The following is a 15237-nucleotide window of genomic DNA, read 5'->3' as shown; positions in this document are numbered from 1 at the left end:
ACCACCAGGGCACATGAGTAGAAAGCACAGGTTTAAAGCACTATTTCATCGGCTTTCTAGCAGTACATTCAAACGTAACCGTTCGTTTAGGAAGCAAATGAACATTTGCATTGTTGAAGGCTTTGGGGTAAGATTCAACCTTTCAAACTACATATACCAGAAATGTCAGAGCCACATTTTAATTGCCTTGGTCTCTTTCCAGCAAAGCTTGTGAGAGTGTGGAGAAAGAGAACAATTTGCTAGGTCAATGCATTTAAGGCATGCTTAATACTCTCGAATTTGCCGTTACAGTTTTAGGGAGTCACAGTTATTACAATCATTAATCACAAGGCTTTTAATGCATCCAATGGTGTTCGGTGAGGCCAAGTAATCTGATGCCTGCGCTTTGAATTCTCTCTGCAGCTACTCCTCATATCAGATGGAGTGGATTGCTGGAAATATTAGTGGTAATGAAATGCCAATAAGATAATAACTGTATAGTCTGGTTAATTGTTGGAAATTATTAGAAACTGCAACAGGCTACATGTAGGAGATAGACAAAGAAGACAGAGTAAAACTCGCAGCGAAAACAAGTGGGTTACAGGAAATGGTCATAAATCACTCGGGCAAACTTTAAACAGTGCTAACAGCCATAGCATGTTGGCAGTCTGCTTTAGTCTTCAGGTACCGCAAGTCTGAAGTAAGCAAGATAATAATTTCTGCACTCAATAAAATATATGAATAAATAAAGCATTTATTTTATTCTACAAATAATGACAGCAAGAAAGAATTGCATGTAAGTTTTAATTTCAGAGAGCGATAACTAAAAAAATATTTTTCTTAGTTATGCTTTCAATGGTGTTTTGTACAAAAGTATTTTTTTTGCTTTAATGGCTCCCTCTAACCGCAACCACCCTTTAAGCATGTGTAGGCCTCAGGCACTTCACGTTGCAAATTGGACGACACGATACGGAGCACTCCTGGCTAAAATAATTTGAAGTCATGCAGTGGAAGCAAAAAGGCAAGGGCTGGACGGATTATTGAGCAGACCAGCATTCTGCAAAAGAGCCATGAGACGACACGAAGCCAGACTTTGGAAACCTGTGAGGGAGGGGTGCACAAATACTATCGAGCAGGCTATAAACACGAACAGTTGTGAGAGACCTGGGGATCAAAGAGGAACAGGAGGGGCACCAAGGACAGGCACCTGAGGCTCAGGGTCGACGCACAAGAGGCAAGTGGAGAAAGCAGAAGCATAGTCACGGAGCACGAGGGAAAGTCATGCGAGGCCTTGGAAAGGGAAACGAAAGGGAAAGTAGGAGAGCGAAAGATTACGGCCGACATCCTAGGAACCCAAATTGGATGTCTCCGTCAGACCCTAGGCTCCAGCTTCTTACCAGAGAGTGCTGGTGGTGTGCACTAGAAGCTGGAGCTGCATAGTTGTCGAGTGTTCTATGTAGCTTCTCAAGGCGCTCGGGGAAGAGCAGGTCTGTGCAGTGTCCTGCAGCCAGCCTTCAGAAGCCAATAGGACAACAATGTTTGCCTCTGAGCCTACCCCCAACTATACTCCCAAGTACGAAGCAACATTTTATCTGGGATGAGCTCACGGCTCCCCAGCCAATCACAGGCTAGAGCCCAGTCAAGGGGTTTTAGCCATTCACAGACCTGAACACGTGCCCAGTATGTTTGGGATTTTTTTTTTACAGTTATCCTTATTGGCTGTGAGCACCAGAGTGCCGTATTCCTGCACCAATTTACCGTAAATTAATGTCTAGTTGTCCAGTGGACAAAATAGACATTACATTTTCTAGTCCATGTCAAAAGACAGCATGTTTCGGGCTTCGGTCGCTATGAATTCCACAACACTGTACGGGGTGTGTTACCCTTACCCCTACCACTGAAGTTGTTGCATCTATAACCTTCTCAGAAAAAACCTCTGGAGGGAGAGGACTGGTTGTTACCTTTGTAAGCTGAGGTGTTTTGATCTGGGGATGTGGTTTTTGACCCTCCTCTGTAAGAAGAGCGACAAAAGGAACCTCGGTTGGATACAGTCTGAAGTGCTCCCATAGATTTAGCGACTTCAGTGTCCTTTTTCATCTTTTCTAACGCCTGGTCAACGTTAGGGCCAAATAGGTGTTCCTTATCAAATGGTGTGTTAAGAAAGGATTGTTAGACCTCTGGTTTAAAACCTGAAATCCTTAACCAAGCGGGTCTCCGGAGCAGGATACTGGTGTTAATCTTATTAGCTGCGGTATCTAGAGCACAACGAATAGAGGAATTAGGAATTAGCTTACCCTCATTCACTAAGTCCTGCGCTTTAGCCTCATGCTCGTCTGGGAGATATTGGAGCAATTGCTCCATTTCGTCCCAGTGTGCTCTGTCATATCATAAATAAGGTCCCTTTTCATCATAGGAGTCACAGATCTGCCATTTCAGCCCTCAAATTCGGGATTGGGTTAAAGTCAGAGTACATCCCAGTTGTAAGAAAATGTCTCTTTTTGAATGATCACCCACATTTTTTGGACTGATGCTGCTATTTTGCTTACATTGTGCTCTGGGACCCTGCTTAACTAGGCCCCAGGCATGTGCTCTCCGAACCCTAAGAAATGCTGAAATTGGCTACACACCTAATTGCCATAATTAACTTACAAATGAGTCCCTAGTAATTGGTACACTGTGTACCCATGGCATGTAAGTTAAATGCCACTAGTGGACAGCAGCATATAGATTGCCACCACTAAAGTAACAATGCAAAACACTGTTGCAGGCCTACTACCAGTAACCGGACTGCAAAGGTTTGAACTGCAAATTCAACCTGTCAAAATTACCCCTTTCGACAGCCCTAAACCCTTCTTTTAAATAGTAATAAGTCACCCCTAAGTACGACCTAAATGTTCATAATGCAGGATGCAAGATATTTAATGGTAGGATAATGTTAAACCTGTCCCTACAGTGACAATGCCCAAAAAGCTATTATAACAGTAGCAGGGTTAGCTGTTCCAGGGGAAAGCATTGGGATACATATGGATAATGTTACTTACCCAGTAAGCAACTGTTCTTGGCATGTAGAGCTGTAGATTTACATGCTTTACATACTCCTGCCATCTAGTGTTGGGTCTGATGTTTGTAAGTTGTTTTTCTTCGAAGAAGTCTTTCCAGTCACGAGGCAAGTGACTCCTACTTTCGGTGATAGTGCGCATGGGCATCGACTCCATTGTTAAATTGTTTTCCCGCAGAGGATGAGAATGGAGTTAGTAAAGGTAGAATAGAGATGTCCATGCGTATGTATGTCAAGTAAGAAAACTACAACAGGTATAGATCCCCAGGGAGGCGAGTGGGCATATGTGAATCTACAGCTCTACATGTCAAGAACAGATGCTTACTGGTTAAGTAACATTATCTGTTCGAGGCATGTGAGCTGTAGATCACATGCTTTGAATAGACTATACAGCAGTAAACTCCCAAAGCAGTGGCTAACCTGTAGCTGTTGTAGTTATTTGAAAAAGTATTTTAAGTACTGCTGGACGACATTAGCTTGTTGCCTCGGTAATACATCTACACAATAGTGTTTGGTGAATGTGTGCGGTGTAGACCATGTCGCTGCCTTACAGATGTCAGCTAGGGGAATTCTCACTAAGAAGGCCATAGTGGCCTCTATTTTGCGGGTGGAATGCGCTAAAGGGGGTATTATCAAAGTTCTTTTCGCTTTCACATAACATGTTTGGATACATTTCACAATCCATCTAGCAATGCGTGATTTAGAAATGGGATTGCCTTTGTGTGGTGGCGAAAAAGCAACAAAGAGCTGTTTTGTTTTACAAAAATCTTTTGTTCTTTCCAAATAATTTAGTAGAGCTCTTCTAACATCTAGCGTGAGTAGAGCTCATTCTGCTACAGAATCAGGTTGAGGAAAGAACACGGGTAACTCAATTGATTGATTGATGTGAAAAGCAGAAACCACTCTAGGTAGAAATCTGGGATTGATTCGAAGAACCACTTTGTCTTTGTGAAGTTGAAAGAAAGACTCTTGCATAGTTAGGGCCTGGAGTTCACCATCTTTCCTTAAGGAAGTGATTGCAATAAGAAAAGCAACCTTCCATGAGAGAAATTGTAGTTGACACTTGTATATTGGTTCAAAAGGTGGACCCATTAGCCTTGTAAGGACTATGTTCAAGTTTCATACTGGTGTAGGTGGAGCACTTGGTGGTATTACTCTTTTAAGTCCTTCCATAAAGGCTTTAATCACTGGTACTCTGAATAGAGGTAAGTGTTGACTGCTTTGTAATTATGCAGCTACTGCTGCTAAATGCAATCGGATGGATGTGTAGGCTAATCCAGATCGCTGTAAGTGTAAGAGATAACAGATGATATTTTGCACTGAAGCAACTAGGTGATTGATGTTGTTATTGTCACAGTATATAACAAATATTTTCCACTTTGCTGCATAGCATGCCGTAGTAGTAGGTTTTCTAGCTTCTTTTAGGATATTCATGCAATCTGATGGTAATTGTAAATAACCAAACTCTATGACTTCAGGAGCCAAATCGCTAGGTTGAGCTCCTTGGGATTTGTATGCCTGATTTCTCCATGGGTCTGAGTAAGGAGACTGGATTTGAGATGCAGCTTTTGGTGTGAAATTACTGAGAGCTCTAGCAGGGTGGTGAACCAAGTTTGACAAGCCCATGTGGGAGCTATGAGAATGAGCTTGAGGGATGATTATCTGAGCTTCCGAACTACTGGCGGAATGAGTGGGATAGGCGGAAAAGCATAGGCAAATATCCCTGACCACTTCATCCATAGGGCATTTGCCTTTGAAGAGCGGGTGTGGGGACCTGGGGGCAAAGCTTGGGCATTTTGCGTTTTGAACGGTGGTGAACAGGTCTATGTGAGGAAATCCCCATTCCTGAAAGTAGGGAAGAAGGATCTGGGGATGAAGATCCCACTCGTGGATTTGTTGTCTCTGCTGAGAAGGTCTGCAATTTGATTGTTTACTCCTGGCAGATGTTCTGCTAGGAGATACATTTTGTGATGTATGGTCCATTTCCAAATGGCTTGTACTAGGCGTGACAGTTGGAGAGAGTGCGTTCCTCCCTGTTTTTGTATATAGTACATAGCTGTCATGTTGTCTGTGCACACTAGGGCAGTTTTGCCTTTTAGGTGAGTTTGAAAGGCTTTGAGCGCCTGAAATACTGCTAGTAGCTCTAGGTGATTTATATGGAGACTCTTTATTCTTTAGACTTCATAATCCTTGGATTGTGTGACTTTGTAGGTGAGCGCCCCAACCAGTGAGCGATACATCAGCTGTTAGTACTGTCTGTGGAGCAGGGTAGAGAAAGGGCCGCCCTTTGGATAAATTTTGTGGGTTCCACCACTGCAGAGAGCGATGGGTACGGCCATCTACCAACACTAGATCGGTCAACTGACCCTGTGACTGGTTCCAATGACTTGTTAAGCATTGTTGAAGGGGACGCATTCAAAGTCTACCTAAGAGAGGAATTGTTTCTGTGGTGCTGTGCTAGAGAAAAATCACCCCAGAGCTAAGACAGAAGTGACTTCAAGAGTTAGTTAGCTGACTTCCTGTTACAGCTACAGGGCCACAAATTGGAAGAAGCCTGCCTTGGTGAGTTGGTAGCCAAGAATGCCTGACCGTTGCTGACTGCCAACGTGCAGCCAGGGAGACCAAAACCTGACCCTCAATAGTTGCACCCTAGTCTGCTGGACCGTTGGCATGCAGTATGGTCACCCAAGATGGAAGTTACCACCAATTAAAGAGAACCACTAGTTTTGCTGCAACTGGAGACCAGTGGCAACTTTTGCTAGGCTGGATTTTAACGGGATTTCAAAGGACATCGACCCGTGGCCAAAGTCACCCCACTGTGTTCATGGACAGTGGAGTAGCACCAGGAGGTTACCGCATCAGCATCTCCAGCATTTTCGGCATCCTGTATCTCTTGCATTAGAACCACTTCATTAGAGTCTATGGCGTGTCGTCCATACAGCCTGCAACTGAGATGGAGACTGATTTGACTGCAAGGTAACTAACCTATTAAGCCTCTTTGGCCCGCTTTGGGCAACCAACTCCAGCGAGGAGCAAGTACTCGCTGGAGTTGGTTGCCCAAAGCGGGCCGGAGTAGTAGTTTACTACTTTAGAAAAGCTTTCCAAAGTTTGACCCCAAGAGCCGTCCTTTACAATTATTTAGTCTGTTGTATGAAAAAGCAGTGATTTATTGTTCATTTACAAAATTTATATTTCTGGACCCCTCAGGTGGATTTTTGTCGCTCGGGTGTCAATTTGAAAATAAAAATGCAACCTATTTTTATAAATTGGTGTTGGTTTTTTTATGTGTCCTGTTTCTTTCTTATTTTACTGTTTTGTTACTGTTTAATGATTTACACTTGTTCCTTTCATAAAGCCTGATTTCTCAGAGCCACCGCCACCCAGGGTTGAGCTAAGGTTTTTTCAAATGAATCGGACAGGACCCAGGACAGGTAGTGCGTTTATTATACGGGGCGGTCTGACAGCCACACCATTTAATAAAATGATTTCCTCACAGGTTCTTTATTAAGAATACTCTGAAAGCTCCTTACACAGTTAAGCTGACATATACAGGTAATATGAAAAACATAAAAATCACTAAAATACTCCAGTTAGGGTTAGCAGCACATAATGTATTTCACGCCATCTGTTGCTCATTACCTTACACGACATCACTGATGACACCTCAAATACGATCACTGATGACATCTGATAGTAGGCAAAACGTATTTCCACAGAATCATTTTTCACTTAATCAACTTCTAGATATTGACCTAAACTTGTTTATTTTGCAAAATGCTCGAGACCACAAACAACGTTCACATATTTCATGGGTAGTTTAAGTGTCACCAGTTAAACAGGCATTCCTGATACAGTAAAGGGGCTGACTCAAATATTTCAATCACATCTTTTTGCTGTTGAGCAACCCTAAGCGAAATAGGTATGTAGTGGCACAGACTCAAAAAAACATGATTGGAAATGCAGCCTACAGTATACAATGCGGATCAGAGTTCTTATTTGCAACATTTCCATCAAGTTCTTTGTTACCCATCACATCTAAATCGGACCTTGGAACAAACCAGATTTCACCCACATTGCTTTTAAGCTTTTACTAATTTATACCACTATTCACAGAAAGGAACAAAGGAAAAAGTAATTTGGCAAACATGTTGCGTTACAAGGAAAAATCACTTGCCTGGTATCTGTCTAGAATTCGACAGTCTTGGCTTGTTGTTCGATATGATGGTTTTCCTACTGGGAACCTTCCAATCATGCCGTCTTTTGCTTCGTAAACTCCTCCACCTAATGTAAGAGCAGCATTCACAGTTTGATCTAAATCAAAAAGTGGTAGTCCTCTCTCCCTCTTGGCTTGCCTGACTTTCAACTTTCTTCTTAGTCTCCTTCCTTCTGAGGAAATGGCTAATGCATTGGGACAGGATTCCAACCTCTTCAAAATAAGGTTCTCCTCATAAAGGCTCATACAGGAGTACTTAGGAGCTTGGGGCCTCTCCTCTGGCTCAGTTGGAGGTTTCCTTTTTTCACGTCCACTAGTGTTCAAATCTGTAGCTCCATCAGCATAACTGTCCATTCTTTCAGCTCTTTCTTCCTCACTTTCTATCTCTTGTTTAATGTGCTCTGGGGCTCTGATCTTCTTTCTACTCAAAGCTCCCCCAGAAACTGATGTCCCAAATGGTAAAACATACTCGTGCCCTGGGTCTATGAGTCCATCTTCTTCAAGGTCTTCATCATCTACATCATGAGAAAACAAAGACACCTTAAGGAATTGAAGCACAAAATTACGCAAAAAATCCTAATACAGACACAAACATATTAGTCTTGATGAAACTAGATAGGTTTATGTTTTTAATGTAAGTAGTAAACAAATTCTGAAGCCTTTTGTAGGTTTTTGTAAAAATAATTATCCTTGTTGCTTTTTCTGTTTTGATGGTTTCATTTTTACAAACATTAGTTTGAAAAAGCAGTGGAGACACATCAATTTAGTCTGCTGCTCCATTTAAATAATAAAGTCTCTTGTATTATTGCATAAAACCATTACATTGCGCAAGCTTCTACCTTCATGTGGGGAATGAATCTCTGAGATACAGTAACTCTTGCATGTATATCCTCGTCTATCAAACCGTCCGTTAAAATAGGAGATCGTACATGAACGCTTTCCATCACCAAAATAAAAACAATGGAAAGTAGAGACTAAAACCAGCATATATGATTACAAGCAAAGATACAAATGAGTATCCTGTTTTTTCCTTTTTTTCTTTTAACAGATGTGTCATCAAAAATATCAATGGTCACAGGTAAAGTAGGTACTTGTTTTACTAGACTTTGGAATTTTTCACATCTGATTTACATTTTTTTTTCACTTTCCTTTAAATTCAATTGTGTTTAATTTATGTATGAATTTTGTATTTCACTGCAGACAAAGCAATATTTTAAGAATACTTGTCAGTGAACAGGATATGCCATCAGGACATCCAATATTAAAATCATTGACAAGCTATTTCTACTGTTCCCTCAACCTGTCTTCGAAATAAAACGGTATGTTTCATTTCCCAACATTAAACTCAAGCAATCCACGTGTTTAGCAAACAAGATCTAGCTCTCCTAACACTTGCGGCACCAAACGGATGCATGAGAAACAAGAGGGCATGCCTTCTTTTACTATACTTTTTGGATCTGAAAGTTCTTATCAACTCAGATCCAGCAAGCTCCCTTACTCTTCAACACAGAACTGAAGACTGTCTCAACAACCAATACGTCATCCAAGACTTTGTCTGCATAATTCTGGGGTAACCCCAAACATTTTACAGCACAATGTTGTTTTGTAGCGGGGTTCACACTATATTAATCTCAACATATATGTACATACACGCTGAGATATAAATTACAAAACTTCTACTTTACTGCAAATCTAATGCCACTGTAGAAAAAACACATGGTAAACAATCCGTAAAGGGAGCGACAAGCATGTTTTACACGCATATTTATATGGATATACATATATTGTAAAAGGATTGGTTTCTCTATGTTTTTTATGATGTCAAATATATTACTTCCGAGTCAAGCTGCAGTAGTTAATTATCATCCTGTAGTGTAAAATACACTGTGACATCAAAGCAAGCAAGGACGTAGGACACTAAGATGGCATAGCTAATGACAACTGTAGAATATCTGTAGTTTTAAGTTTTATACGACAACACCCATTCAAAATACCTCATTTTAAGGTACTGATTTATAGAGTTAATCTTGGTACACAACCGTAAAGCTTGTTAAAATATTTTTCAGTGATATTTTTGGTTTTGTAATGATGCACTTTTGTAATTTTCTTGAATTTGACCAGATGCCTGCCCTCTTTGCCCAATGTGCGCTCCACTCGTAATGGTGTGCACAGCATGTACTGAGCTGTACCCTGTGTAAAGTATTTCTGCTCAAAACACCTGGTGAGAACAGCATGAACCCATGCCCTTTTGCCAAGCGGGGATGTAGGGTTCAGGGACTGGCCTTGTTGCTACTTTCTGCACTCAGTCCTGCTGAGAGTGCTCAAGGCCCCAAAGAACCATGGGTGCAGGGCATGGTCATTCCTCACACGCTGTTCTTTGCCCGCCTATCTCCATAGTTCACTACAAATGACCCATGAAACACCGTTCTCATGCTTGAGCTCCAGCACTCGCTCCTTTTGCCCTCAGAGCCTGCTGGTACACCACTGTGCTCTGTCCACTGGGATGTGGATGCAGGTATTACATCTGGTCATACCTGTACATATATTTTTCTAACTTTGTTCCGTTTTTTTTTTAGGTGTAATCAAGAACTTCAGTTTGTGAATCAGGAGAACCAGTTAGCAACCAGGGATAAGGTTCACAAATCTTAATATATTATATTTCTTTTTTTGTTTGGTGATCAAAAGGAATTACCAAAACTTTTCTGCTTGTCCTTACCATTCACCCACTTGCCAAGACTCGGCTGATGCCACTAAGGATCGGATGGCCCCAGTATCCTTTTATTAGAATGGGGTGCACGGTTTTCACACCACAAGCAGGTTCAGGTGAGTTTATTTCTTTATTTGGATGGGGATGCATTTTTCAGCCCTTTGGCCTTAGGCAAGCAGACCTGGAAATGTAGTGCCCCACCTTTGCTGCCTCACACTTCGGCAAATATACATTTTGTAACGTGTTCACAAAATGTCAGTAGGTCCTTAAACGTTTTGTGCTCGTTTTAAAGAACTGGACCGGATTAAATCAAGCCAAAAATGGATTTCAACTTGGGTACCTTCACACAAATTTGGCATATTTCCATGTAGAATTTGTCACTGGCGAGCTGAACAAATATTCTTATTTAACTTTGAATGAGAAACACAAAAACAAATGTACATGGAGCAGTATGAATACAGTCTTAGCTGCATGCAGGCTATTTAGTAAAATGCTTTGCAGGACTGTCAAACCAAACTAAAGTTACTAGTGATAAAAAAGTGTTTTTCATTGGCTCCGTAGCCTCATCCATTACCAAACAGTTACTTTATCTTACTCTGTAAGAGATGGCCAATATCTTATTCCGTACGTGAAGCAACATACTCAAATATTTAATGCCAACATTTAATTTAAGCTTTGAACATGGTTACAGATAAATCTAAAACTACGGTAAACCGCCTGGCTGCCAAGATGACACCAACTACCTCTGGAAGGGGAGCAAAACCCACCATAAGTTGCAGCTCAATCTCCACGCATGGAAACGCAAGTTGTGCATTCTCAGATGTAGTACCGGTCCCCAGTGCTACGAGAGGTGGTCCTCCCGAAGGGACAGCTTGATTGGAGGACAAATGATCATGACTGGAAGTTCTAGGTACCACACTCTCTCTGCCCAGTCCAGAGCCACCAGAATGACTTAGCCCCGGTCTTTCTTGATCATTTTTGGCACTCTGCTTAGGAGAGTGGAGTGTGAAAATGCACACAGGATCCCGAGCCTCAGTTGAATAGGAAGGCATCTCTGAAGGAAAGCTGCTTTGGGAACTCCACTGTTCATAAGTATTGACAAAGCGAGTTCTCTGCGGTGGCGAATATATTGAGCCTAGTTCTCTCCACTGCTGGACGATGCTCAGTGCCATCTCCAACTGTCATTTGTGATCTGCTAGGCAACGATGGCTGAGTTTTTCTGCTTTACTATTTAAATATCCTGCCAGGTGCAGGCAATCAGGGAAATTCCCAGATCGTTAAGCCACTTCCAGTAATGTAGAGCCTCCTGGCGAAGGACCCACAACCCAATCAACCTTGTGTGTTGCAATACCCCCTGGCAATCGTGCTGTTCATGAAACCTGTCTCAATTCCCCTTTAATGGCTTTCAGTGCCAAGAGAATCGTTCATAACTCCAGATGGTAGATGTGCAGGAGAGTTTCTGCTGGAGACCAGAGTCCTCTGATCTTAACATCTTCCAGATGATCTCCGCAAACCAGCAGCGGTGCACGTGTCAACACTCTCAGTTCTGGGTTGGGTAGGGAGAGGAGTGTGCTGCAGGTCCAAATGCAGTCGAGCTGCAACCACTGCAGGTCTGTTGTAGTCTCCTTTGATACCTGGACAGACTGACAGATCTCCTTGGTGCTGAGCCCACTGAGACTTCAGATCCCACTACAGAGCCCGCATGTGCCTCCTAGCATGGTTTATGAGCAGGATACAGACGTACAGAAGGACAAGAGGCCAAGAAGCCTCAGAGACGCTCTCACTGAGACCCAGGACGAGGTCTGAAACATCAGGATCATAACCTGAATGTCCTGGACTCGTTGAGGTGGAGAGAAAGCTCGGAAAAGCACCGTATCCATGATGGTTCCAATGAAATGGAGCTTTTGTGAAGAAGTCAAGTGGGACTTTGGCAAGGTGATGGCAAATCCAACAATGTCAATACGTCAGTCATTTAAGGGAGGTGGCCTACAAACTGCCTGAGTCGAGCCCGCCTTTAGTATCCAGCCATCACGGTATGGGAAAACTGCATTCCCAGCCTCTACAGATTGTATTGTATTGCAATTGGATTTATGTAGCGCTTACTACCCCTGACGAGGCGTCTAAGTGCTTTTTTCGGCAAGTAGCATGCTACTCCGGAACCCATAAAGGATTAGTGTTGAATTAGAATAGTGAACTTTGAAAGTGATTTGAGTGGTGGATAGGTTAGTCAGTTATTTGGATTCAGAAGGATAGTGGAGGGATAGAAGAGGGAAAAAGGTTTGCATCTATATAGCGTTTGTTACCCTGATGGTGTGATGAATAAGCCTGGGCGAATTTCCGTGAAAACAACTCCACTCCGCGGACCTTTGCAAGCGGCGAAGTATGTTTGATAAATGCTGTTCACGGTGATTTTCCGTGCTAGGTGCTTGTCTGCACTGTGCAATCACTACGAATGGCACCATGCACAGCGCAAGCGTGCGCTGCTTCCTTTCTGCCGCTTGAGTAGATTTTTACTCGAGCAGCAGCTTTCTCAACGCAAGGGGACAGTTTCTCAATGAAAGCGGTCGCGATCATACGTCACCACTCGCAATGAAAAATCTGACCGCCTGCGTTGAGAAATCTCGTTGGGATGTTGATTTTCCACGATCGCCAACTTGATGTTGACAATAGTGAACGAGGAAAATCTCGCCGGGAGGGAAAAAACTGATCCGTTACGCAGATTTTTTCAGAACTCCACGATCTCCTCATCTCATGCTTGCTTGTAAAGTTGACCCAAAAATTGCTGTCACACCCTCTCCTATCCCTCCGCTAACATAATCTTTTATGGGTTTTGGAGTTCACCGCCCAGACTTAGTGATGAAGCATTTTTGTGGCAAGTAGCATGCTACTCCGGAACCCATAATGGATTAGGGTATCGGAGGGATAGGAGAGGGTGTGTCAACAATATCTGAGTCAACTTTACAAGCAAGCATAAGATGAGGTAAGAGAAAAACAACTGAAAGGGAAACCAATAGAACAGGTGGACCAGAGAGAGCTTGTAACTCATCCATCTGTCTGAGATAATTGCCATTAAAACACTATTTTAAAAAAATCAACATTCTGAAAGGACAACTATGCAGAGGCTCATACGGAGTGCCCATTAAAAATCTAAAAACTAGGTTACGGTCCCATTGGGGTCCAACAAAGAGAGTTGGAGAACCTGGATTTGTCAATCCTTTCAAGAAAATGCATCACAATTAGTGATTAGAACAAGGAAGGATGGTCTGGAACGGCAACAACAGAGATTTGCAACCACCACCATGAACACCAGAGGTACCTTGGTAAGCCCATAGGTGAGCACAGAGAACTGAAAGTGCTACTGATCCATCTGTAACCATAGGTAGCTTCTGAGGAACTGCAGGAGCATAAAGTAAAAAATAGCATCTTGCCAATCCAATGCCACTCTCCAGTCTTTTGGATTAAAGGCAGATAGAATTTGGACCAGGGTGAGCATTTTAAAATTGTCCTGCGGGAGCAAGAAATTCAGAGGGTGAAGATCCAGGTTGGGATAAAGGCCTCTGTCTTTCTACGGCACCAGAAAATAAAAGAATAACAACCAGTCCCCGTCTCTGGTGCTGGCACTCTCTCTACAACTCACTTGGCCAAGAGAGCCTAAAATTCTCCTCAGAGTATGGACAAGTGGTCCTCCAAGTGGTAGTGAGGTAAGGGTGGCATATCTGGGGATGTGACAGGAAGGATATGGATTAACCGTGTTCCAAAATGAGGAGCCCTCATCTGTCATAATTGATATGCTCCTCCATTCAGGGAAGCAGAAAGTAATGTGGCCTCCAACTGGGATATTGTGTGCTCCAGAGGATAACTTAATTCAGTTTTGTGGCATCTATGGGGATGGGGCTAAGGTTTGGGTCGAACACTGCCCTCGGGTTCTGGACACATTTGACTTGATCCCTGGCTTTTAGCTCGATCTCTAGCTCAAAAGGATTGGAAGGACTTTTGCTGCTGGGGTATGTACTGACCAGCCTTTGCTAGTATCCCCGGCTGAAGCCTCAAAAGAGGTGAGTTTGCTGGGGGAACTTATGAACAGGCAGAGCTAGGCTTAGAGAGCAAGCAGTGGCTTTCCGCCCCTCAAATTTTTCCAAGGCAGAGTTTTCCTTTGCTCCAAACAGCCCAGAGCAGTCTAAGGGCATGTCCATTTTCAAGTGGAGCTGAAGTACCATGCTGGTCCTAACTGCCATAACCAGACGGTCGTATTTGGGCACAAGCAGATGGGTGTACTTTGATGCATCCTGGCCATCCGTGATGAAGTGTTATGATGGCCATATAGCATCAAAGACAGCTGGCAAGATATCCGCTCCTCTTTCTGAAAACACATGCGAATACATTCCCAGTAGGCAAGTAGTATCGACGGACCAGAGGGCAAGGCTGATGATGGAAAACGTCAGCTTGGAGAACAGCGACATTTGTTTCGCCTCCCTATCCAGATGGGTTGCAGGTGACACATTAGAATTAAGGCAGTTTGTGGACATGTACCACCAAGCTCTCCGAAGTGAGGTGCTGAAGTAGAACTGGAATTTGGGAGTAGGTCTATGCCATCTGGTCACTAGAAGATTATCAGGTGAGAAAGATCCTGGCTTTTTCCAGGTGCCCATCAGCACATCTGAAAGGGCCTCACTGAAGGGAAGCAGAGAATCTTTGCTCATTTGGCCTGGGTTAAGCCCCTTAGTTCAAACATTTTGTCTTCACCCTTATTGTGGGCAGCGTGAGATCCAAAATGTATGCTGGAATGCAGCCCGAGATTAATCCAAGCATTCCATCCATCACCTAGTGGTTGTTTCAGTTGAAGTCGTAAGTGCGATAGGTATGTCCGAATGTGGGTTCCATGCTTACTGTGTCACAAGACTACCGCTACACACTACTGATGAGCCCCAGGAACGCCTAAAACCAGTCTGGGGTTGCTTGTGGTCTATTTTGGAGGGGGGTCTCGCCTGGCAGTTTCGGGGGTGGGGGCGGTTATTCCCCTAGAAGCAGGGTCGGTACTGATTTGCGTAAGGCAGGCCTTTTACTAGTGTGGTCAGGTCGGTGAAAAATAATGGACCGAAATGCAGGCTGAGTGACTGACAGAGGCTGATATTAATTAAACATTCCATCTTTCCATCACCTTGTTGTTATTGCAGTTGATGCCGTATGTGCAACGGATATGCCCAGACCTGGGTCCCATGCTCACTATGCCCTAGGGCTCCAGCTACGCCATACTAATGAGTCCTAAGTAGGGCAAAACCA

At 43.2% G+C, this 15237-nt stretch overlaps 1 protein-coding gene across 3 annotated transcripts in view; it reads right to left on the bottom strand.

Annotated features, from left to right (window-relative positions):
- KAT14 (lysine acetyltransferase 14) overlaps positions 1-15237 on the bottom strand; it is a 532637-nt gene that overhangs the window by 197029 nt on the left and 320371 nt on the right. For all 3 annotated transcript variants that reach the window (XM_085611763.1, XM_085611764.1, XM_085611765.1), the window contains one exon: positions 7212-7765. In XM_085611763.1, coding sequence (XP_085467889.1) covers positions 7212-7765 — 554 coding nt within the window. The remainder of the gene's footprint in view (positions 1-7211; positions 7766-15237) is intronic.

The sequence above is a fragment of the Triturus cristatus genome, chromosome 6, assembly GCF_964204655.1.
Source record: "Triturus cristatus chromosome 6, aTriCri1.1, whole genome shotgun sequence".
Classification (NCBI taxonomy): Eukaryota; Metazoa; Chordata; class Amphibia; order Caudata; family Salamandridae; genus Triturus; species Triturus cristatus.
This window is presented reverse-complemented; position numbering and strand designations above follow the sequence as displayed.